The following is a 26,165-nucleotide window of genomic DNA, read 5'->3' as shown; positions in this document are numbered from 1 at the left end:
GAAGGAAAGTCAGGTTAAGGAAAAGTGTGTGCACCACAAAATGCTGTGATTGCTATGAGTGTAGTTTTTGCTTTAATGTCTGGTTGCTCTCTCTCATCATCTCTGTCTCCTGACTCCTCTTTTGTTCCCTCTTTCTTCTCCCTGAAAAAAATGTCCTCTCTTTCTCCCAACTCCATTTCTTTGAAGCATGTAAGCTGTTAAAGAGCTTGCTGAACTCTCTCTGTCTCTCTGTAGGTGATCCAGGCGGTGTTTTTCGGAGTGTGTGTCCTGATCGATGTGTCCAGTTTGCTAACTAAGGGGGGCGACAGCAGAGAGCAGGAGAGACAGCTCAGGAAGCTGATTGGCCTGAGGGACTGGATGATGGCTGTACTGGCCTTCCCTGTCGGAGCGGTGAGTGGATGGATGCATATTACACATGCACACACCAATAGCCTGGGGAAGATCAGCCTGGCTTGCAGGAATCAAAGGCTTGAGTTATGCATTTGCAGTATAATCAGCTGTCTCTTGGTCTCCCATTTGTCTTACTACCACTCTCGCCTTTCTTTGGTCTCGCTGAAGGCGTTTCCTCTCTGTATATGGAGTGTCAACATGGCTTCATTTACACGTAGCAAGTAAAAATTCCCCTCATATTTGTTGCGCGAAGCAGTCAGGTTTGGGCATCACGGAGGAATCCTTGTCTCATTAACAAAGACTGCACATTTAGACCTGGATATAACAAGAGAATCAGGCCATTTATTTAGATTTTTTTGTGTTGTCACGTGGGTTCAGTTTGCCAAAGGCACTCTCAAAAAGTCATCAAGTTTGAGGGCGTACTTAAAAGCAACAATAAACTATTCAACAGTATCTTCAAGTTATATAAAGGCTTGTTATCAGCAAACACAGATACTGCTTAACAGATATGTGAGAGAGAACTAGAGCGGAGTTTAAGCGATCAGGCGCGGTGCTTTTTCTGTTCAAAAGATTTCCTACAATATGACTCATTAATTCTCTTTAGTCAACAGGTAGATTTGATGGTGACGGACATGGAGTGGTTGCTTGTAATGCATAAAAGTCCGGTTTGAGACACATTTGAACTCTCTAATGAATAAAAATAATGACAATTCCCAATTTTAAAAAATCAACAATTGTTCATTTCTGGAAAAAAAATGCCATCAAATTAATGAAATAGGCAATCGATAACAATTTTGAAATCAGCTGAGAAAATAATCTCACCAAAAGATCTGTTGAGTTGCTGTTGAGGCTTTCAATCATGTCACATGGTCTTCATCAGCCGATGGAGTTTGTCCAGTTGTAATGGAATTGTAGATGTTTAAATTTCCATTTTTTCCTGAGCTCTTTAATGATTCCTCGTCCATGTTGGCTTAAAAGGGTTCAGCGTTTAAAAGTTTATTGTTGACCTTGGAAACAGCAGTTGTGAAAACTCTTTTTTAATTTTAATAGCTGCTCTGGAGCTCTTGGTCGTGTCACATGATCTTTATCAGCAGATGGAGTTTTAATAAGCTAATGGCTTCAAAGGATGGAAATGAACTTTGAACCTCAATTTTGAGTGTGTTTGTTTTGTTTCATTTATCAAGCAAAACTACCAAAGAGCTTCTCATTCAAATTTAGCAAGGATTTTCTGCTTTTCTCTGTTTTGTATTATTGCGGATTAAATATCTGGTGGTGAGAAAAAACACAAGGAACTTGAAGACGTCATTAAAATAATAAGTAGTTTATTTTCTGTCAAAATATGCAGCACAACCAGCTCCAGTGTCAACATACAGATCACTGTGGACCTTCAGCAGCTCATATCAGGGGAAACTCAGTGAAATCTTGCTGTGAATAAACAGAAGAGAGGAAACAATGTCGAGTCGTCCTCTGTTGCTTCAGACAGCCAGACTGTGACCTCTGTCTGATCCTCGGGCTGTTCTCCCAACGCTGGCAGACTCTACTCGCATGGTTCTGCCTCTAACACACACACTTTTATTCAAAATTTCAGTTGGCAAGGTGCCCTGTAGCTGCCGCACTGACATACTTGTATGGCTGTGTGACCACAACCATGTCCTACTGTAGGTTTCGACACACGCACACACACACACACACACACTGGCCGTAATAACACACTGTGGATAGCTAACCGCCCTAAGTAACCAGAGTGCCAGGGAGAGGCTACAGCACACACAGCTCTCTCTCTGACACACACACTTATACACACACACCCCTATAGAAGCCGTCAGCTGGCTTGGTGCCGTGTGTGTGAGTTCAGTTTACACACAGTACAATAGACATGATTATCACCCCAGCTAATGTCTGGAAACCTAGCCTGACTGATAGGGAAAGAGTGTGTGTGTGTGTGTGTGTGTGTGTGTGTGTGTGTATGTGCTTGCACATGTGTGTAGCCCCAGGTTATATGTGTTGTATATATGCACGAGTGTGCAGGTGCATATTTTATATGTATGTATGTGCGCGTGCATATAGGCATCTCTTTTTGTGTGACACGGTGTAGAAACTAGAGGAAGTCTGTTTGTAAATGTGACCCACACGGACAGAGTGTGTGCGTGTGCATATGTGTGTTTCCTGTCTCCACTGGTCTGTTGAAAGCAGAGAACTTGCCGGTCAGGGTACAATGGGGGGGTTAGTTTTGAAACCTTGAAGTGGAACCCAGATGACGGTCAGGTAATTCCACCCCAGTCCGGCAGAACATGGTCTGGCCCCGGTCCAAACTGTCTGAAGGAGATTCATTAGACCAAGAGTTTGTTCACTTAGGACATGTGGGACAGAAGTTGGCTGTATTAGCCCGGTCTGCCATTGGGATGCCCTGGACGCACAGCTAGAGGCCAAGCGTGCCAGCTGCTAACATCATGATATCTCGTCATGAATTAAAGTGTGGTACAAGTCGCACTTGCTTCTCTAACCACTGAACCACGACCACAGTGTATCAGAACACTGTGCTAAACAAAACACTGTATGTTCATTAGGAAAAGTTCAAATGTTCTGCTGTAGCATGACAAATAAAATGTTTTGATTAAGGTCACCAATGAAGAGAAAAAGTATTCAGTCAAGAACATAAAACAAGAAAAGCATTCAGTGTAGTAAATGTGGATTATTTCTTATCACTGACCCGGCAGCACGGCACAGGTTGGGTAACTAGTTCAGTAATGTTGCTGCATTCTTTATTTATGTGTTTTTGTTCAGCTGCTTAGCATTGATATGTGCTGGATGAGGACTGTACTGTTTGCTAACTTCCTTTTTTTCTCTGTCCTTCTCTAGTTTGTGGTGTTTACGTTCTGGACTCTCTACCTGTACGACAGAGAACTGGTCTACCCCAAACTACTGGACAACTTCATCCCGCAGTGGCTCAACCATGGCATGGTGAGTTGTTTAATTCACTGACAACTGTTAATAATTGGTCAGTGAACATGAAACAGCTGGCTGAGGACGGTTTCAACAGAGACCACTTAATAAGAAACTTGTTAAATGATTAAAACCGTGATAATGAGCAGCCCATGACGAGTCGGAGATAACATGAATTTCTGCTGACCCTGATATCTCCCACTTGGTGAAAAGAACTGCAGACATCTCAACAAACTGTTGGCAGAATAGCTTCATAGACATCACAGCTGGCAGTTGCATCAAATTAATAATAAATAATTTTATGGGAGCTATAAAATGTTTGTTTGTATCTTCTGGTTTCACTGCTGCAAAAACGCAACACAACAAAAAAAAGCTGATTTAGGCTTTTTATCTGGTGTGACTACAAAGTCAGCTATAGGGCTAACCAGTTTGGAGTAACGCGTGAACACTCCCAAGTCAGAAGGAGGGGTGATTTTCCTTTCTTCATTGCTTGGATGTAGCATCATCTGTCACTTGAGTTTGAGTGAACAACTAAAGTGGCTTTAACCAAGCTGAGTGGATTTCTACTAATGTAATTTACAAATACAATAATTGAACTTTTAAAAAATCATTGGCAGAATTGGGAATGATAAAATTACATCAGTACAATAAAACTGTTAACTGCAACTGTTTCCCCCTCTCTTATTTATACAGTATCTCACCAAAGTGAGTACACCCCTCACATTTTTGTAAATATTTGATTATATGTTGTAACACTGAAAGGAGAGTTCTTTGCCATGAGGTGCCATGTTGAACTTCCAGTAACCAGTATGAGGGAGTGTGAGAGCGATAACACCAAGTTTAACACACCTACACCCCATTCACCCCTGAGACCTTGCAACACTAACGAGTCACATGACACCAGGGAGGATAAATGGCTGATTGGGTCTAATTTGGACATTTTCACTTAGGGGTGTACTAACTTTTGTTGCCAGCAGTTTAGACATTAATGGCTGTGTGATGTGTTATTTTGAGGGGACAGCAAATTTACACTGTTATACAAGCTGCACACTCACTACTTTAAATTGTGGCAAAGTGTCATTTCTTAAGTGTGGTCACATGAAATCAAACATTAATCAAACATTTACATAAATGTGAGGGGTGTACTCACTTTTGAGAGATACTGTAAATATATGTATTAATTTATTACATGCAGTTTTGATGGGTCAGGTCAGGGGATCAAGTGCAGGACTCAAATCTCCCCCCAGGGGGAGTGAGGAATTTTTTTTGGAGAAGAAGAACATCTAGGCTACCTTGCCTAGCCTGCTGTGGGATAAGTGGTACTAAATGGATTCGTTAATTAATGGATCCTTATGTTGGAAGTCTACATGGCGGGGCATGTAAAATAAGTCGTTGATCATAAACTCTTGATAAATCTTATCAGTGGTCATAGCTTGTGCTTGTGAACCTCTGAATTTGAATAGAGTCAATGGCGGATCGCTGGCTTTGATTTGCCATCTTGAGGAAGTGGGTTTAATCTAATGTTTAGACAGAGACTAACATGCTGAGCACCATATCAACTGACTGATAACACCGTCAGCCGTGTGTGTGCGTTTAAATCAGCCTGTGAGATAATCAAAACTCTTTCCAGCACTTTGTCTGTCAATGCAAAACCTCCTCATAAAGCTTCCTCCTGCCAGAGCGTGACCCACAGGGCTGCGTGAGGTGAAGTGGTGTGTGTTTTAAAAAACCATCATTCCCATAAGTGAAAGACAAAGACAGCGAGTGTCTGTTTGTCTCTTCTCATACTCCAGAAGATGATGTAATAGCTGAGTGGTTGCTATAGCGGCGTCGCCAAAGGACCAAAACAACCACAACACCATCAACGGCTGTGTGTGTGTGTGTGTGTGAGACGGGTGAGGCACAGTGTGTACATGTGTGTGTGTGTCTGAGTCCAGCCTTGTTGTAAATATTTTGCGGTATTCCATGGTATCACTGTTGTTTGTCTATACTGACTGCCATGACAACCATGTCGCCATTCCCATTGGAGGAGGGAGGGGTCGAGAGATGTGAAACGAGGGAGAGAAAAAGACTCAGTACTTTAATAAATCTTAACAATGAAGCCAGAAAAGTAATGAAAGTGTGTTATAGTGGGTCAGGAGGAGCTTTTACTGGCTTTACAGACTTATGTACTTCATTTATTATGATATAATAATACTGATACTTGACTTAATTACTTCACACAAACAGACGTGAAGCGCTTCTGTAGTTTTAGTAATTGGGTTTAGGGTTAAAGTTAGCAATCTTTTGCATTCGCTATGCGTGTGGGTGGACAGCGGGCTATGCAGAGAGCTTCCTATAATAGTTGACAGTTGGCGTTTCAGGTTTTTATTGGAAGCAACTGTTAAACTACAAAAATTATATTGAACCACAAATTCAATAGTGGTGATTGAAAAAGATCACAAGTCATAAACAAGGGTCAGATGTAAAAATACATTCATGCAGTGAGAAGGAAACTGCATTCAGAACAGTATAGATGTACAACATGTAGTAAATATAAACACCAGTATAAGGATTAAAATGCATAACTAGCCGTTATGCTAGCCGCAGACAGCTAGTGTAATAGCTAGCTTGGTTAGCAGTAATGTGATCATAGAAAAAAAAGTGTACTAAATTACAAATCAACAATCATCAGTCTTAATAAAAGCAGAACCTTGGGCTGGACAGTTAATTGAAAAGTAATTAAAAACGAAATTCAGAGCCTCTAAGCGGTGTAATTTCCACATGATGGTTATTTTGGTTATGTAATACTGGTATGTATTGTATGTACTTTCCCTTGAAACACCACGTGCGTAGTCACGTGACTCCGGGTCCAGTCAATTCAATTCAATTTAGCTTTATTGGCATGAATGTGAAACAACAATATAGCCAAAGCTACAAATAAATTACAAAAGAACAATTCATTTTATACAGTTTATTACTCATTATAAAATGATAATAATAGTATTATTATATTAAAAATAAAGTAAATAAAACACTGTGTTAAAAAATAAAAATCAAATATTAAAAATTTAAATTTTAAATATAAAATTAAATAAATCAATAAAACAGTAAACGTGTGTATATTAATAGACAAAAAAAATCAAATGTATGATGAAAAAAAAACTAAAAAAATTACTAAAAACTTGTTTTCAGCGTCACTTCCTGCCGCTCGCGCTCTCTCATTCGCTCGTCCACTCACTCACTATGCAAACACTTAGTTATGGTAAAAGTGACTCTTGACAGACTTGACTCTTCAAATCTCATTCATTAAAACCTAACTAAGAACTAATCGCTGCAGCCCTCTAGTGGGCAATGTAAAAAAAAAAACAGCGCGGTTGTCAAACACGGAAGGCTGCCTGGTTTGCTTTAACTGACAAAATAAAATGCACAAATTCACCTCTTGATCTTTCTCTATCATCGTTCTATAAAGCCCCATGGGGCCACAACAATTTCAAACCATGTAAAAACCACAGAAATATGCTGTCAATATTCAATTACCACTAAATCTGTCTATTTTCCACAATCTTTCCTGGGTATACAACCAAACCAGCCATATATAGGCTATGTATATATATATATATGTATAATTCATTATATTTCTAAAGTGCTCATTCATACAGTAGCCTAACGTCCCTATCCATGAAGAAAAAATGATATATTAACATCAGATTTGCGGGGAATATATTGAGGTAATAAGCTTTTGACACACTATATGAATAAAATACACTCCAACTAATTTAATAATAATCTGGATAAAGCCACCAAGTTCTTAAAAGAACTCCAGCACAGAGAGAGAGAGAGAGAGCGGAATAAAGAAATAAACACATTATATTAAACGCAGCAGTTTGGCAGGTCTGCACGCAGAATGGGCCACATCAGGTCCGGATTCTGCAGACAGAGAGAAACAAATATGAGCACATCGCTCTCAAACACTGCCAGGTTGTTCACCAGTCAAGAGCTGTGGAACAACAGCACGGCTCTGTTGGTAAATAAAAAGTAAAAGTTAACGTTGCGTTCTCTGCGTAAACTGTATATAAAAAGGTTCTCTGGCGGACCGGATCAGCTGTTAGCTGTAAACACTAGCAGGACTAAAGTTACGGTACGGCTGTGTTAAAACTATAACACAACATCACTGCTCTGTAATAACGTTATGCTTTATTAAATGTCACATTAACAAAATAGATATGTCAGTCCAGTGACTGTTACCCAATAACCGACTTGCCTCTCATTCTCTGGCGCTGGCAGTAACTCAGCCTGCCCAATGAACAAAAGACTGAGGAGGACCCATGTGAGTGGTGAACGATTAGTTAATTCCTGCTTCACAGTAGCTGTCGCGTGACAACAGCTGCAGTCTGACGAGTGAACGTAAGAGATTCACGCATGCGTGAAAATGAACAAATTACTCCCTCAGACTACCCGTTACTCCCAAGTCATATACAAAATTAGGTCAAATGACTGAAACGCAACACTAATTGCACTGCAGTTAAAAGACCTAACTCCACTGCTCTTATAACAGAATAAGGCATGACTTAATACATCTGTCATGGCCAAAATCAGTTTGATTTACAATAATTTTTGACAATTCCTGCAATGACATTCACATCTCATGTGATTAAAATGTACTTTTTAAAGTAGCACTATTGTGAGAAAGGCTGGAGCTCAGAAACAAGCGTCCAAATCAGGAAAACAGCTTAAATATGACAAACTGGATACTTGCACTTGTGGGAAAAAAAAACATCCTTTGTGTATTTGCCTCTTCACTTTTAAAGAGTGGGGTTGATCTGTACATGGGTGCATGTTTGAACAATACATAAAATTCTTTCAAAAACCTTTTTTGTTAGCGATCTCACCAAGTAATGTATACTTGGGTTGTGTGTTACGACCAAAGATACAGTCTTAGAAATAAACATAATTTTATAAGTATAGTTGTGTTTTTTCTTATTTCCGACACCACTAATCGTCTTGCTAGAACTTGCTTTCTGCTGTTTTAGTGATATACATTTGTTCAGATGGGTTTGACATGTAAGTTTAGCTAATTGTTGTTGCGTTTACTTTAAGCCAAAGCCTCTGTAACCAAGGGGAAAAAAACTGGCCTGGCTGACAAAGAATGTCTTTCTTTATTAAATCATGTGATTCAGAGGTGGGGTCCCCCTCAGTTCAGTGTCTGTTACTAAGAGAACAACACTTATCAAAACAAAATCTGCACTCTAACCTGCTTTTCTGTCAGTTAGGATCAGAGTCTGTGAAGGTAATCCAAAATAGTGTCCAAACAAGTATAGCAAAGCCAGCGTGTTTGTGTGTATGTGTTTGTGTCCTTGTGTTGTGTGTTAATGAGTGTGTGTGTGTGTGTTATCCGTTACCCTTGCAGTTCATAAAGGCAAACACACACACAGACAGACACACACAGTCAGGTTTCCTCAAGCAACAGAAGATTATAGCCTCACACTGGGTCCATTGACCTGTAACCCACACACACACACACACACACACACACGACAAGGACACAAATATATTCACACAAACACCACACTCTGTTATAAACACTCTGCTGGCTGTGGATCAACTGTTTGTTAACATCTGGTGAATCATTGTCGGGTTTAGGTCAACACAGACACACAGACACACGCACACGTACATACAAACCTGGGTTTAGCTCTTAACCTTGATCGCTTGTGTGCTGTGCCAATGTGACAGCATGTGTTATTTTTTAGGCATTTAGTGACTCACACAGAAAGAAGCAGCAGTATAATCATTATTAATCTTACCAATAGTAAACAAATTCCAAAGGTTCTCCATGATGTTTTTTAATGTATCATCAATTTAACTTTCAACTATTAATTAAAAACTAAAAGCTCATGTATTTACTGTAAACAAATGAGATCATTGCTATCGTAACTGAATACATGTGACACATTTCATGTAGCACCAATGTACTTTTGTAGGTACGGACTTTGCTGCTGCTGTTTTGAAGATGAAACTTTAAATTGGATCGTTCATGAACATACAATGGTGAAGATCTCCATGATACTTTTATTCGTTTACATCAGCAGGATAGCCATTACTACTTTTACCGATTAATGTTGAGAGAAAGATCTGATACTGACACGTTGGCTAGTTATTGGTCATTTTTGTACATAAACAAACATGTTTGATATGGATCCCTTAGCTTACTTTGGTTAAAAAACTTTTGACCAAGACATTTTACAATTAACAATAAACTTGTCAGGCAAGGCAAGTTTATTTGTATAGCACATTTTACCAAAAAAGTGCTTTACATAAAACATAAAAGCAACATGGGGAAAAATAAGAAAAACACATTTAAATACTTTATAAATATAAGTGTCAAATAGAAAATAAAATCAGGTTAATTTAACCAGTAAACCTATTTGTTCGCCCTTAATTGTAATGGGTTATGAATAATCAGGCTTTTCACCTTCCATTTTTGCTTTTTTGATTTCTGATCTCTCTCACCTCGTACGATATTTATTTCTTCTTATTCACGATCGTCCCCGTGAATCCAGATTGTGTCGTGTTACAATCTTGGTAAAAGCCATCAAAACAGCGTGGAAAAACGCAGTCAGCGCTCTCTTGTGAGACACTTTTTAAGCGACACACTACCTCCAAACATATTTTCGCATTCCCGTACTGACATTTCCGTATTTCCACCTTGTATGACATATTCGCATATACTGAGATACAGCATCTATAGTAAGCTAAGATCAGCCGATTGATCGGTTTAGCTTTAATCCACTCTTAAAGTGCACATTTATTTCAAAACACAGTGTTGCAACAAAGACAGAAGTACAGGATTATAGGAATTAGACTTTTTTGTTAAAAATAATGCAACAAAATAAGTAGTTCAGAATTAAAACTTGATAATGTTATAATCAACAGCCTGCCTGTCTGACATTAAATGGCTTTAGTGCACAGTTTGTGCTGCAGGTTGAAACAGGTTCAAATTCAGACTTCACTGTGTGTGTTTTTTAAGAGAGTGGAACAGGATTGTCCCTCTGTGACACGATAAGCTCCTTAACTTAGAAAACGGTTGAGCAACTTGTCAACAAGAGACTATTCATTTTGACTTTTGGAGTTCAAGTGGAGTTCAGTTTAAAAATCTTTAGCACTGCAGGGACGCAGACGTGAGCAACAAGCTCTGCATCATTTGCTCCTTAAACTCTGAAGCACCCACCAGTGGATTCATCTTTAAAATATTATGTTGTGAGGCCAAACATTTCAGAACCCACAGAAGTTAATTCAGATGTTTTTCGGGATTTGGCGCCCCTACAGTTTCAGAGTGTAATTCCTCTGTCATAAATATGGCAGCTGTCCACCTGCGTTTGTTATAATTACATTACAATCAAAAGCAAGTCAACTACTTTGCTAACACAGGCAAACATCAAGCAAGAGCGACAACACAAGGCAAGGCAAGGCAAGTTTATTTGTATAGCACATTTCAACAACAAGGCCATTCAAAGTGCTTTATATAAAACATTGAAGCAACAAAGTGAAATTGAAAAAATAAAACACATTATAAAAACAGGATATAAAACAGGGTAAAAAAGGACAGTAAAAGTTACAGTGCAGTGTACAATCAGGGTACTGAAAATCTAAAAACAAACTAAAAATCTATGGCTTTAATTTAATTAAAAGCAGTGGTAAAAAGAAAAGTCTTCAGTCTTAATTTAGAAGAACTGACAGTTTCAGCAGACCTGCAGTTATCTAGGTGTTTATTCCAGATATACAGAGCATAATAACTGAACGCTGCTTCTCCTTGTTTAGTTTTGACTGTGGGGACAGAAAGCAGACCTGCCCCAGACGACCTGAGAGGTCTGGATGGTTCGTAACGAAGCAGAAGATCAGAAATGTATTTTGGCCCTAAACCATTCAGTGCTTTATAAACTAACAGCAGGATTTTGAAATCAATTCTTTGAAATACAGGGAGCCAAACTAAAGACCTCAGAACTGGAGTGATGTGATTCACCTTTTTGGTCTCGAGCAGCAGCGTTCTGAATCAGCTGCAGCTGTCTGATGGATTTCTTAGGGAGCCCTGTAAGGACATTGTTACAGTAGTCAAGTCGACTGAAGATAAATGCATGGATAAGTTTTTCCAGGCCTGCTGAGACACAAGTCCTTTAATCCTTGATATATTCTTCAGGTGATAGTAGGCTGACTTTGTAATTGTCTTAATGTGGCTTCATGTGAGTCCATGACTACACCAAGATTTCTGGTTTGGTCTGTGGTTCATATCATTACCGATTGAAGCTGAGCACTGACTTCCAATCATTCCTCCTGGCTCCAAAAACAATAACTTCAGTTTTATCTTTGTTCAGTTGAAGAAAATTCTGGCACATCCAATCGTTGACCTGCTCAATACAATCACTCAGTGCCTGTATTGGATCATAGTCCCCTGGTGAAATCGCTAATGTAAATCTGTGTGTCATCTGCATAATTACGGTAACATATTTTGTTGTTTTTCATAATCTGAGCCAGTGGAAGCGTGTAAATGTTAAACAAAAGACAAACAAGGCTAGACAACTGCGACAACCGCGTCGCTCTCCACCAGCAGTAGCATAATGTTGTTTGAAAACTGGTGAGCTCTTCCTCGCCTCCTCCGACGTCTTCTTTGGTCTCTTCACAGGGTTACAATTTTGGATTTGTCACACACTTTATTGAAAGATTTTTTCTTTTTACATGTTTAGTTACAGCATTAAACATTGAAATGTGTATTGTAATAGGCTGTATATTAATCTATTGGGAGAAAACTGGTAGTTCTGTGTAAAATCAGATGTTGAGCACCCCCATATCGCCAAAATGGCATGATCCGTTTCGCTGCGAAGCCTCGACTGTGAGAGTGACAGTCGAATCAGGCTCCGCCCATCGAAGCATCAAATCTTCGACTATTCGGGGTCGGTCTTAGTGAGCAGTAACTGAATCAGGAGGTCTGTGACTGCCAATTTTTGCCATTGTAAACTGACAATTCAACAAACAGCTCATCAGTTCTTTCTGTAAAGGACTTTAGTCTCTCTCCTTTTTTGTCTTGTCCTTGTTCATTCATGAAGTACAGTCGTAAAGCCTCGGGATGAGCACGAATTTATTACCTGACATTTAACATTTTCAACTCTTACAAATTAGTCTTTGGCTGAGTCTGGGCCACCCAGGACAAATTTGCATCTCTTTGTTTCATCAAATCTAAATTGATTCCTCACTTTCTGTCACATCTTTTTGACAACCAATCACAAACTTAAGTACCTAATATAAAGAAACCACTTAACCAGCTTCTGTTTCATTAGCTTCTGTAGCTGTGTTTTCTTAGCCACAGGTACGCCATGTCAAAACCCCGTTATGACCCCAGTCAATTGTTTCCACAGGTTCCCAAAGCTGCAAACTCGTGCCTATCTGGGGAACTTTGTTGTTTTGACTAAATATGGCACCCTTGTGATGCGAAAGTTTTTTTATTAAGGGGAGGGGGAGGGTGTCCACACTCCGCGTGGGGAGACACGTTGCCCTTAAGGTAGGACCCGGCTTTCAGAACCCACAGCTTTCAGGTCACATCCTCTGCTTCTAAAAAGCATCCTAGAACAACTCTATTTACAATGCATGAATTTCAGTTTTTCGGCGACGAGATGTTTGACCTCGTGAACCTGCCTTCAGCCATGTGACCCCACCCACCCCCAGCTGTGTGTCTCTGTGTGAAATGGTTTGTCCCGTTTTTAGCCCCACACCACAGGATCGAACCACCTCTGTTTGCCGAAGGGGGGGAGTTTCCACAGAGGCAGAAAGCTGGCTGCTCGAGCGAAACCACAAACAGACAAAGAGAGAGAGAGACAGAGAGGGAGAAAGAGAGACAGAAAAGGAGAGAGAGGACAACAAAGAGAGAGAGACCTAGAAAAAAATTGAGAGAGAGAGACAGCGAGAATAAAGGGAGTATTATTTACGAGCGGCAAGTCCTCTCAACAGAGACTAAACTTAAACACGACCAACAGACTGGAATTCCACTGAGGCACACTGGGTAAAACTGCAGCGTCAGGATGTGTGTGTGTGTGTGTGTGTGTGTGTGTGTGTGTGTGTGTGTGTGTGTGTGTGTGTGTGTGTGTGTGTGTGTGTGTGTGTGTGTGTGTGTGTGTGTGTGTGTTCAGTATAATGATGGGAGGGAAACCTAGAATTTAAGACCCCAGGAGAGAGAGCTATTCTGTCCCTCTCGCAGATGCTGTTACTCTTGTTAGTTTGCACATACTTGGCATCTTCAGTCTGACCCTTTTTTTTTTAAATCCTCTGAGGGAATCCTGAGAAGCTCATTGGTCAAAGTAAGGTGACACTGTGACCGCCTCCTTAGCTGTACAGTATACAAAGCCCTCTGCAAATACACAAGTTTGATTTTCTTGTTAAATCCACTTTGAACATCTGACAGTTGGAAAACTGTCACTGAATGTCTTAAAATGTGGTGACTGTGTTGCCAAACTCTATGAATATTAAGTGTTTCCCTTCATATTTGTGCTCTTGTCAGGCTGAAAAAGCCTCTGAAAAAGAATTGACCAACATGAGAGACTAAACCTTTCACCGTAAAACAGGATGACCTGTTCGATGAGAGGTTTTTAAAGTGTGAGGCCTCCCTAGGCGGGCCCCAAACAGTTGCATGGGAAGCTCAGTGAATTTAAGTAAAAGAGTTTTACATTAGTTATTACATTAATTATAAAAGGAGATCACATCCTATCTGTGTAATTTAGTTAAAGAGAGAGTGAGTGTCAGAAACTAAGGCATGGTTTAGTACAGACCTTTTTTCATGTATTTGATGTAGTCTTAAACTATGTCAATCAGGAATATTAGGCTATTCATGATCCCATAGGCAGCCAGGAATTGGGCATACTAGTATATATTGCTGCTCTTACTAGTATGCATTGTCAGTTGTAGATCTCGTGCTGTATTTGATGCTTTGTTGATGCTTGTATGTTGTTTCTCAAATGTAAGTCGCTTTGGAGAAAAGTGTCTGCCAAATGAGTAAATGTAAATGTAACTATACAAGTAAGCTAAGGAGGAGTGAGGGGGCACTGTTTCCCAAGCTTTGATTGAGGAGAGGCCCACAGTCTCAGATTATGAAAACCCCTGCATTGGATGAATATTAAATAAAGGTTAATACAAATATTTTTAGCTATGAAGCGTAACTGAAATCAGTGAAAGACTTTTAACTCTACAAACGTAGGTTATTATTTCAGCCTGAAATACCCAGGCTTCTCCACAGTTTATAGTCTAGGTGTGCCGCCTCGCTTGAAATAAAAAGTGCATCCGCTAACGTCATGCAAATAATATTAGTTAATATTATTAAGGTCGCGGGGAAACGAGCGGTGTTGAGATTGCTAGTGAAGACAACATAATACTGCCACACAGCAATACTCCTACTCAAGGCGAACCTTCCCATCAACCCATGTGTGAATGAAAGAATGTAAACACAGTTACTGCAGGGAATAGGCTATAAAAAATCCTGCTGTGGTAATATCAACAAGTGAATGTAGTCCTGAAGCACTAAAAGAAAGATGCCAACTGTCATGAACTAGTGCATGCAAATAAAAATGTCTAAACATTTTAAATGATTAAAACAACAAATTGGCAACGGTATGTAGTCTCTAGATAGACCAAAGTGGACAATTTCAAATGGGAAAGAGTTTTATCCCAAATGTAACTGATATTATTGATGTTTGGGTGCAAAGTTTGAGCTTTCTGAGTCTTGATACTTTGTCAGAGGGATTATAGGAGACACATCCTGGATTAAAAACCAACACTTAACCATAGTGTAGCAGCATCCACACCTTCTATAGCCCAGCAGCGTCAAAGCAAACACCTTTTCATCATTTCTAAGCATCAGTCTGGGATTAATTAACAGATGGAAGAATGTTTTTCTCATCACAACATCACGAGGTCGACCGGCTCGACTGCCGGAGACAGAAGAGCTCAGCAGTTTGACTTCGCCCGGGGTGAACAGTCTGACACACACACACATACACACACACACACACACACACACACTCTGATCTACAGCTGTGCTCCTGAGAGTGCAAATGAGGTAAGAGGTCTAAACTCTCCTGAGACAATTACGCCTGCTGTGTGTGACTGTGTGGAAGTTTGTGTGTCTTTTTTTGTACATGAGTGCACCCTTGTGGACAAACAGATTAGTTCATGCGAAGGCAGACGAGCTGAGTATTTAAAGGGAGAGTACACGCCTCTCTCGTCATTGCTCACTCAGAAGCTCCGCCACCCAAATTTCAAATCTTGGATGTTTCTCCAGCGTTGAAACTTCGCCTTCGCCTGGTTATATAACTTTCTTCTCTGTTTATACTCTTCAGACCTTTTCCTCTTTGGCTGTTTCTCAGCCATCTGTCCTTCATAGTGCCTGGAGTCTAGCACATTTGAATGTGCCTGTGTATTTCATATATATATATCTCCCACTGCCCCCCTTGCCCCTCACTCCAAAAGCACCCACGCCACCTGTTTCTGATTGGCTGGAACAATGTTGTGGGCAAGGTCCACACCACTTTCTTTGTCTTCCATTTACAGAGCCAGGGCTGCGTAGGAAAACCAGATATATTTTTCAGATTACACAGCTAGCAAACCGTGAGAAAATAGACACAACAGCCGGAGGCGATTGATTGATTCATTTTATTTGTGATGTTTGATTGAAAACAGGACAGGTGTTAAAAGCATGCAGAGCGAATATTACTGGTTGAGGGTGTGTGATTTCATGAGTGTGGCATGTTTGTTTACTGCTGTCTGATGGTGAGTCACAACAACACCCATTAAAAAACAATTCTCATGTGTGTTTTGTGAGAAAAGGCCTCACAGAAAATAGCAGCACATGCCATAACCTCCATTAAAATTGTTTGTGTGTTTAGATGGATTACAAAGGTGTCTCTCACTCACACACACACACACACACACATACACACAGCGCACACACATACACACACGTGTGTGTATGTGTGTGTGTGTGTGTATATAGATCAATGAATTATTAAAAGAATAATGAGAAAACAGACTGAGATCCAGTCACCATTTGGGTTAAATGTAAAAAGTTCATTTATCCATCATATTATAATATAATGTGTCAGATAAATAAATCAGATATTCCAGCACAAATATTTGCTTTTAATGAATCCTGCTTTTCACTAAAGCAGCTTTACATTGTCACTGAAAGCTGAAGTCAGGGGCACTTCAGGGGTGAAGTACTTTAAGGTGCAGTACTACAGTTGGCCCCTAGATGGCTCTAATAAATCATGGGCTCCGTAGAGATCCATTCAAAGAGTGCAACCTTTTAAGTAAAAGTAGTAATACCACTCTGTAAAAATACTCCACTTCAAGTACGAGTCTTGCATTCAAAACCTTACTTACTCTTACACAAAATGTCTACCTCTGTAGGGATCTTTTCCCTTATGTTGTCAGACACTTATAATAACAATCTGAGCCTGTCAGTGATAGAAACAAGCTTTTCAGTCGCTGTACTTTGACGGGCGTAGTTGCCCGCAAGGATTACATTGCAGCCATGTTTTACCGCTGCTGACTGAAGTGCGCTCGATCAATACTGGACCAAAAACAGGGGAAAAGTAGTATTATCATCTAAGTTTTATGAAAGGATGAAAGCTAAAGTACTCATAGTGCAGTAAAAAGTTCCGTGTTAGAGTTTCACTGTTATATCTGATGTTTCTGGATTAATATGCCTGCTGCATTAAAGTTATTGTTGCATTTTACTGCTGTAGATGTTTAAGATTTGGCTCATTTTAACTCCTTTATATCCTGCTGGGTAGTTTAATTAGCAGCAATGCATCACATTATATATGATATCTTTGTATGCTGTCCTTTGACAACTTCTTATCTCTAAAAAGTAAGTAAGTAAGTAAGTATAATAGTTGTCAAAATAGAGGCTAGCAGTAAACCCAAAATCCAGACAATCCATAACAGTTTTTGTGAACTATTGTCTGTCTTCTTATATTAAGAAACATTTTAACACATGTATGTCTCTGTCCATCTCTCCCAGCACACCACCGTTCTTCCTTTCATCATCATCGAGATGAGGACCACCCACCATCGGTATCCCAGCAGGTCGTGGGGTCTGGCAGCAGTGTGCTGCTTTGGCGTGGGATACATCCTCTGGTACCAAATGTTTCCTCTTACACTCAATAAACACCTCATACACTACACATCCAGTATATAATTAACTAAGTAGTCCTAGGTGCATTTAGTAAATAGATAATAGGTATAGTTTGGTGTTGTGTAGCCTTGTTTACAGTTGCTTAGTTTGTGTCGAGATGAATTTAATTGTACTCTTTATCCAAATTTTGTTCAGTTTGTAGAGTTTGTTTAACCCAGGCCAAGCTTTATTTACTTGACTTATTTTTTAGTTTGGTTTAGTTCAGTGTGGTTTTGTTTTTATTTGTCATATGTTTAGTTTAACTCTGAGGTCCAGTTTATCTTAACCATGCTAGTTCAGGCTTAATTTGCTTGAAGAATTGTGAAAAATGTTGATCATTGTTTCCCAAGGTGACATCCTCAAATTCCTTCTTTTGTCCACAACCTAAATATATTAAGTTTACTGTCATAGAGGAGTAAAGAAACCAGAAAATGTTCACATTTGAGAAGCTGAAATCAGAGAAACGGAATTTTATTTCTTTAAAAGGGACTCAAGGCGATTAATCAAAATAGTTTAGTCAATTAATAGTACTCTCTAGTTGAAGTCTGGTTTAAATAAGACCTGTCCAGATGAGTTTAACATTGTTTCAGCCCAGCTGTTTGCATGAATTTCTTTTAATGGAGCGTGTTTTTCAGTTAAAATTTGTTTAATCTTTATGACTAACTGTTATCCCAAATAAAACATGTACTCTGAATGCATATTAACGGGAACTTTCTGTGTCCCCGCCCGCCCAGGACGTGTTGGGTGCACCAGGTGACAGGTGTGTGGGTGTACCCGGTGCTGGAGCGCATCACTCCGCTGGCTCGAGTCATGTTCTTCAGTGCGATGACCGTGGTGATTTGTGTTTTCTACACCCTCGGAGAAATCCTCAACAGCTACATCTGGGACCAGCCACACACAGGTACACGATACACACTGCCACCCATCCTACCAATGTAACATGGCATGCAGCCAAAATGCTCTAATATAAATAAAGACATTTTGTCATCTGTCGAGTGCTGAAGTTGGAAAAATGGTGAGGCTTACAGGATAATTATGGTTATTTTGTACTTGGACTGATGTGGTTTTCTCTCCAGTTCACACATGGCTATAGCAAATGCTGATTAAAAAGTTCCTTTGATTGTAAAACTTTTTAAATGTATGCTGTAAAATGGTTTTATGGATGTTCAACATTAAACAAAAGTCTGAGTAAAAGGAATCCGCTAAACATTTTAAAGCATCAATTTGTAAGAACAGAAAAAGTGATTTGAGTGAGAAGTAGATACTCTCCAATTTGTATGTTTATATTTTTTGTATGTAAACATCTCGTGAAAGCAGTGTGACATGAATGTTTTCCATCCATCAAACGTCTTTAGATAAAACACTCAAAGACAAAAGATTCACCCACTCTCACTCTCAAGAGGTTACAATCTCCGAAAACTAAAAAATGGCGTGGGTAGATTTTAAACAGATGTGCACGAAACCAGGATCTGCGTGTTCATTTCACAGACTGATGAAAGTTTGAATCTCTGTTGTGTTCACTCAAAAGTTCTGCTGTCAATAAACTTTTTTTTTTAGATTTGTTGATCAATCGGAAAAGTGGTAAAAAGCAGGGAGAGGCGAGCAGAAAACGATGAAACATCTGCCGACCAGCCGCCTCCCCCTATCTCACACACACACACACACACACACACACACACACACACACACACACACACACACTCTCTCCCCCATCCATCTGCTCAGCAGGCCGTCAGGTAACACTTCACCCACACCAGAGAAAATCTGTGTACATGACTTTCTAGACGCTTGCAGCCTTGGTCTCTAGTTTCCTCCAACACACACACACACGTACCTTTACAGTCTGCTGTTCACTTTCCTTTCTTTCTCTTTGTTTCTTTCTCTCAGAAAAGGTCAAAGGTGAGTGATCTTCTCTCGACTGCTGGACTTTAAAATCGGCCCTTGTTGGATGGAAGAGGACAAGTTGTGCTCCGCCCCCAGGGACAGCACAAGAACAGAAAACAAGTGACCTCTCCAGAAGTGGAAAAGACCATTACTTTTGAACTGTACCCATAAAAATAACATAGGAAAAGACGGAAACATAATCATTTCAATGTAAATAGAGAAAAAGGTGACAAAACTCATCTTTTGTTTTTTTCTCTTATTCTGTTGTTTTTCAGTGGCAACCGTGTTGAGTCTGGCTTTGTTATGTGGAGGATGGTGAACAAAATGCACAAACATACATCTCCACAAAATGTTGGACTTTAACATTGACATACTGCACACACAGAAACACACTAACAGTGTTTGTAATCTGCTTTTATGGTATGAAGTAGGCCTACTTATCAAAGTGAATGAATTCCTTCATAAGCTACTATGAAACTACTGAACATCAATAATGTGTTAAACATCATTATTATTCATCTTATGAGTCGCATTACATGTATGGAAGAAACTAGATGTTGGCGCAAAATTAATAAAGTTTGATTGGAAAATATTTCCTGTTAGTCCGTCCAGTCTGAATCCTGAGTGAAGGCTCGCCTTCTGACTGCAAGTAACTACATTTACATTTATGTGACGCTTTCATCCAAAGCAACTTAGGATTGCCATATATGTCAGAGGTCGCACACCTCTGGAGCAACCATGGGCCTTGCTCAGGGACACGTTAGGAGCAGGGGGGAGATGAACCTGGGTCTCTCACACAAAGGCATGCGTCTTCACCACCCCTAGAAGATCCAGCCAGACCTCATAGAACCTGATCTCAGGCAAGATGAGCAACACACTGCATCTTCATGGGTTTAACGCGTTATGAGATGTCGCTGCTGCCTCATTTAGTTTGATAAGCCTCGCGCAAATACACACACGAATACACAAGCTGAAAAGAGTAGGAATTAATTCAACCTCTGAGCGACTGTTTGACTTTTACCAATAAGCAGAGGTTATACTGACAGACAAATATGATAACTAGCTAATGAAGTGACCGATCATTTATAATGTGCGTGTGAACCGTTCTCTACTGTTCCACAAAAAAACCCCCAGAATGATGAGCAATTGATCAGATTAAGGTTGGAGGGATGGAAAGAAAGACAGATGTTGGTAAGTAAGACAGATGAGAAAACAGACAATATAATAAACTTTATTAATATAGCATTTTTCTTAACAAGGTTATAAAGTGCTTTACTGAAGAAAAAAACAACAACAGGGACCATAAAACATAAAGTTAAACATTTCAAATGGCAAGAGTTGGATAGATAGAAGTAAGTAATTTTAAAGATGCTAATCAAGTATCCAGTCTGTGAGCTCTAACAGCCAAAGCCCAACAAGCAGATACACAGGAAAGTGTAGGGTTGGACGTATAAAGTGTGTGATCTCTGCGCCCGAGAATGTAGTTTGCTTCCAGCATCAGTCTACATACAGTAGGTTTCTTTTAACCACGACAGAGGTTTTCCCAAACCACAACCAAGTAGGTTTAGTTCTGTAAACTTCATCAGACCTTTACCAAGTCATGTCAGTTTTATTTATGTAGTTTATCACAAATTTACCTGAAGGGGCTTTACGATCTAATCAGTCTGTCTGTAGACCCTAAATTTGGAAAAGGAGAACCTCCCCCAACAAAACCCTTTTAAAAAAATCAAAGAAACCTCAGGAAGAGCAGGGATCTCCGAGGACGGCCATATGTGCAATAGAAGTGTGTGTATAATCAGGTTGACAAAATTACACATTGATAGTAAACAAGCAAGATGCCGACAAACAATGTATTTTGTCCTTCAGATAGGAGGACTGTTGAGACTGACATGCAGGTAAAGAAACAGACAGTTTGAGATGCTGTTAAGATCAGTGTCTGTTTTAAAGGCTACTATTCTGTGTGTGTGTGTGTTTCAGTGACATGTTGAAAAGTAGATCATCACAACAGGAGACTGAAGTTTCTTTTAATGGATTCACACACTCACTGGGTCACCGCCACATGTAGCCACTCCCGCTATAACTGCTTTACCAGCTCTCTGTCACTCGAAAATTAAAACCACAATTAGTACATGAGATGAACACTCACACATTCACCGCTTTCTCTAGCGACTCCCAGCTGGCAATCTGTCGAAATAAAGCAGAATAAAATAATGTGTCGACCGAGTGTAGAGGCTCGGAGGCTTGACGAGATTTCACTCCCTTGAGGTTAAAAGCAAATATATGAAAAGGTGATGCGGTCCGTCTCTGAACAAAACAGGAAGTGACCAAAGACAAAGACAACTGAAAAGAGACCAAAAAACAGCATGCTGTGGGAAGCAAATAACGGAAGCGAATAATGAAGACAGAAAACCGCTGACAAACTGCAAAAAGGTACAACTAATGCAGTGGATTTCTAAAGGTAGAAAGGATGTGAAAAGAATTAGAGACAACTGAAAGAAAAGGAAGGTAAAAGAAATATACATACAATAAAGATAAGCTGACAGATTCAAAGATGACTTTAAGGAACTCAGGCACTACTTAGCATTTCATTCCTCCCCCAGCGCTGAGCAGAAGGGTGGAGCGACACGATTTCAGTTTGTTTCCTTTCTTTTTCGTTAGACTTTAAAGGTTAACCGAGTGAAACCACAAAACACATCAACAGAAAACACTTCCTGTCAAACTGCCCACGTTCTGCTTCCTCCTTAAGCAGAAAACAAGCGCCCCTCCCCTCCTCTCGTCTCCCACCATTTGGCAGTGAAATAATAAAATATAAACTCCTTAATTTTCTCTGGCAATGTTGTTCTTTCACCTTTTTACACAGTACGACATCTCATGTTACACCGCTTTTTTTCGACAGTGTGTGTGTGTAAATGTGTGTGTGTGACTCCTCTTACTGTCAGTTTGGAAAGGGGAGTTTGACACAACACACTCTGTTCATTAGCACTTAACAGCTAACTCTGCACTGCTGTGTGTGTGTCCTCTCTTCAGTAACACGTCAACGCCTCCACTCTGAGGTGACACATTAAAACATTCTCGAATATTCTGCTCTGCATTAATTAGCATAGATTTACATGCTAACGAGCAGAGAGAGAGAGAGAGAGAGAGAGGGAGGCTGGAGGGCGACAGGCACGTTTTACCTGCGATAAATCTGATTTAATTAGAAATGAAGGAAATAAGAATATGTTTATGTGACACGTAAGCACTGAAAGCTTGTGCGCCTTTATGGGAAACTGTCGTGTGAAAAGCTGTTTTCACGTGATGAGTTCATGCTTTGTTTTTTTTTTGTCCGGAAGTATGGTGAATGTGCATTTATTTCACACATGTCTGCATAAAGAGGAATGTAAAAGAGGAAGTAGAAGAATATATATATATATATATATATATAAAAATAAATATAACGGTTCGTCACATCACTTTCTTCTAGGAAGGAAGGAAGGAAGAGAGGAGGGGAAATGACAGCGGATGAACCGTTAATGTATATAAGAAAACAGGAAGTAAATAAGATGAGAAAGGATGGAAAGATAAGGGAAGGAAGCAGTCAGAGAGAGATGTGAAGAAAGAAGGAAGGAAGGAGAGGGGAAGGAAGTAGGTTGAAAAGGGACGTACTTAAAGGGTGACAAAAAATAAGAAACATGATGAGCCTAGAGGTAAATAAGGAAATAACCAGAAAGGAAGGGGGGAATGGAAAGACAAAACAAGAAAGGAAAGAGTGGAAAATGGAAAGAAGACAAGAAATGAAAGTAGGAAATCAGCAGGAACGTAGGAAAGGAAGGAGGGAGGAAGGAAAGAATAATAAACATAAGATGCTCCACTGAAAGATGGAGAGGAAAAAGGAAACAATGAAAGGGAAAGAAGAAAGTGATTTTGAACGGTTAAAGACAAAGAGACGAAAGGATGGAAGAAAAAAGTAAGGAATTGAAGAGGGAAACTGTAAAACAAAATAAAAACTTTGATGAGCCACTAAAGAAATAAAGGAGGAAGAAAAAAAATGTATTAGGATGAAAAAGAGTGAAGAAAGCAAAAGGCAGGGAGGAAGAAAATAAACAATGTGAAGTAAATAAGGAGGAAGTTGAAAATCGAACAAAGGAAGGAAGGAAGGAAGGAAGGAAGTGGGGCAGGAAGGAAGGAACTAAAAACAGAGATGGTGTGTGAAAGACAAAGCAAGAAAGAGTTTAAAAATCTCGTTTGCTTCGTTGCACTCAGTAGGAGGAGGAAAAAAAACCCTAGCAGGACACACATGTAGATCACAGATGTAACCACACACGCACACACACACACACCTTCTCTGACACTCCCAGCTGCAGACAGCACCAACACACACATATTCTGTGGCATATCGGAGTGTGTGTGTGTGAGAGGAAGTGAAACAACAGAAAGTCTGAAGGGTGTGTGTGTGTCATATGAGCAGTTGGTGAAGGTCACTCCTGTTGAGAGGTGCTGCCAGACACACACAGACACTTCCTCACACTGTCTGTCTTGTTCTCACAAAAATAACACAGGAAGTGGGTTTTTTTCTTTGTTTTTTTTTTACATTTAGAGTCAGAGAACAAACAGAACTGTGCGGCTGTGTAAAAGAATAGATGGCTGACGAGCAAAGAGAACGCCACCCACGGAAAATTCAACAGCATAAAACAAATTCAATTTTCCATTCTCTACTCTTAGTATATATTTGGACTTTCTAATGTTTTTTTTGTTTTTTTCAATTGTAGTTTCACTTGATTGTCTGTGAGCGGATTAAATTTAAGACTTACACAAGATGACACAAGCGTTGTAGTTCATGAAAAGCTGATGTTGTGGAGAAGTGTTCATCACCTTAAAGTGTCAACAGTTAGTAACGTTAACGCAAACACACAAAATAGATTGTGAGTTGGCTGGCCTACTGCGCCCCCGGATGGAAGAGAAGCAACTAACGTTTAAGGAGGTCTGTATGAAACACACCTTTTTTTTTGATAATGGCATTTATTAAATAAAATAAAATAAAAATATGTAATATAAAAGTAATACAAGAAAAATAAAAACTGAATCTGCAGCTGGTTTGTCTGTGAAAGCTCAGTCTTTCCTCGTTTTGGGTTTCGGGGCTGAAACAGACAGAAAGTAGAATACTGTTAGAGAAAAGAAAACAGTAAAGACAGTTAACAAAAGTAATACAAAGCAAATGGTGAAGAATTGTGAAGACAAAGGAGAGAATTAGGGCTGTCGCGATAACCGCAAAATTCAGATACTGTTGGCCAAGCCTACCGCAGAGGATGGGAAGCACCACAACATCCGTGATGTTCAAACATTACACTTCATTACACTTAAATAAATTAGTGCTTCAAAAGTTCCACACTCGTAACGAGCTCTGTAACGGTTCAAGGCAATATAATGTAGCTGCAGTACCGGAGGCTACAGTTTCAGGATCCCTGCAATCCTGTGTCTGCAGTTCTAGGACCGTAGTTCTTTTGCGACAGCGCCATCTAGTGGAGTGGTGGTCGTAATGCACAGCAACACGAAGGAGGTTAACCCTGTCTGCTAGCACATCGGCCTCGCAGCTGTAGGGTTAACCGGTCTACATGCATATAATCACTAATTTAAGTTTAGGCGCACACTCTGTGATGGTTGTGATACGGGTAATTGGTTTCGGGGGGCTGTCAATAGTAACATAGCAGAAGCTAGCTAGCTAGCTAGCCAGACAGCTAGTGCAGTTTCGGTCCTAGGATTGGGGTCCTGAAACTGCAGCCTCCGGTACTGCAGCTACATACTACTCGTGTTCAAGGCCGGATCGCCATGGGCTGTTTGCGACCTGACTTCAAACGTGTTGTTTTACTGCCCATTCTGCTCCACACCGCTGTGTGTGCGCATTGCTGCGGTTTGTAAATTGACTTGACAAAATATACCCTGAAGATTACGATATAGCTACATGTGAAAAGGACACAGACAAACTACAGAAATGAGTTTGCTTGGACCCAGCAGCTAGCGGGCTCTGACCATAAAGCTGCTGTTAGCGGCTCGCTGTGCAGCGAGGTGAGATCCACAGACACCCTTCCTATGCTATAATAATAATAATAATAATAATAATCCTTATTTGTAGAGAACTTTTCAAAAACAAGTTACAAAGTGCTTTAACAAGTGTAAAGACAATAATACCCAAGAGACAATAATATAAAAAACAATACAAGATAAAAGCATGAAAACATTGAAAAGACTAAAATACAGATAAATATAAAATAAGTAAAATAGAATAAAATAAAAGGGATAAAATAAAGTCAAATAAGATCGGGAAAAGCTCTCCTATAAAAGTATGTTTTAAGAAGGGACTTAAAGAGTTCACTGACTCAGCCGACCTGATTTCCTCGGGCAGGCTGTTCCAGAGCCTCGGGGCCCTGACTGCAAACGCTCTGTCCCCTTTAGTTTTCAGTCGAGACTCTGGAACAGACAACAGACCTCTGCCCGAGGATCTCAAGGTACGTGCTGGTGCGTATGGGACTAAAAGGTCAGAAATATAACAAGGCGAGAGACCATGAAGAGCTTTAAAAGTGATCAATAGAATTTTAAAGTCAATTCTAAAACATACTGGGAGCCAGTGTAATGAAGCTAAAATAGGAGTAATGTGGTCATATTTATTTGTTCTGGTTAAAAGCCTGGCAGCTGAGTTCTGGACAGTCTGGAGTCGATCAATAGATTTTTGGGTTAAACAGGTGAAAAGGCTGTTGCAATAATCCAGGCGTGATGAGAT

General features: G+C 39.9%; 2 protein-coding genes across 3 annotated transcripts in view; one reads left to right on the top strand and one right to left on the bottom strand.

Annotated features, from left to right (window-relative positions):
- The window catches only part of aig1 (androgen-induced 1 (H. sapiens)), a 27,534-nt gene extending 7,531 nt beyond the window's left edge, over positions 1-20,003 (top strand). The window contains exons 1-5 of one of the 2 annotated variants that reach the window (XM_046061606.1): positions 240-390; positions 3,250-3,351; positions 17,375-17,490; positions 18,262-18,428; positions 19,415-20,003. In XM_046061606.1, the coding sequence (XP_045917562.1) occupies positions 358-390; positions 3,250-3,351; positions 17,375-17,490; positions 18,262-18,428; positions 19,415-19,434 (438 nt within the window). In that variant the 5' untranslated portion in view covers positions 240-357 and the 3' untranslated portion in view covers positions 19,435-20,003. Of the gene's footprint in view, positions 1-239; positions 391-3,249; positions 3,352-17,374; positions 17,491-18,261; positions 18,429-19,414 lie in introns of those variants that run through there. The other variant, XM_046061605.1, reaches the window with a different exon arrangement.
- Positions 20,004-24,376: 4,373 nt separating this feature from the next.
- adat2 (adenosine deaminase tRNA specific 2) overlaps positions 24,377-26,165 on the bottom strand; it is a 5,233-nt gene continuing 3,444 nt past the window's right edge. Inside the window, exon 6 of the mRNA XM_046061618.1 lies at positions 24,377-24,528. Within this exon, the coding sequence (XP_045917574.1) occupies positions 24,500-24,528 (29 nt within the window). The 3' untranslated portion in view covers positions 24,377-24,499. The remainder of the gene's footprint in view (positions 24,529-26,165) is intronic.

Source organism: Micropterus dolomieu, linkage group LG10, assembly GCF_021292245.1.
Source record: "Micropterus dolomieu isolate WLL.071019.BEF.003 ecotype Adirondacks linkage group LG10, ASM2129224v1, whole genome shotgun sequence".
NCBI classification, from domain to species: Eukaryota; Metazoa; Chordata; class Actinopteri; order Centrarchiformes; family Centrarchidae; genus Micropterus; species Micropterus dolomieu.
This window is presented reverse-complemented; position numbering and strand designations above follow the sequence as displayed.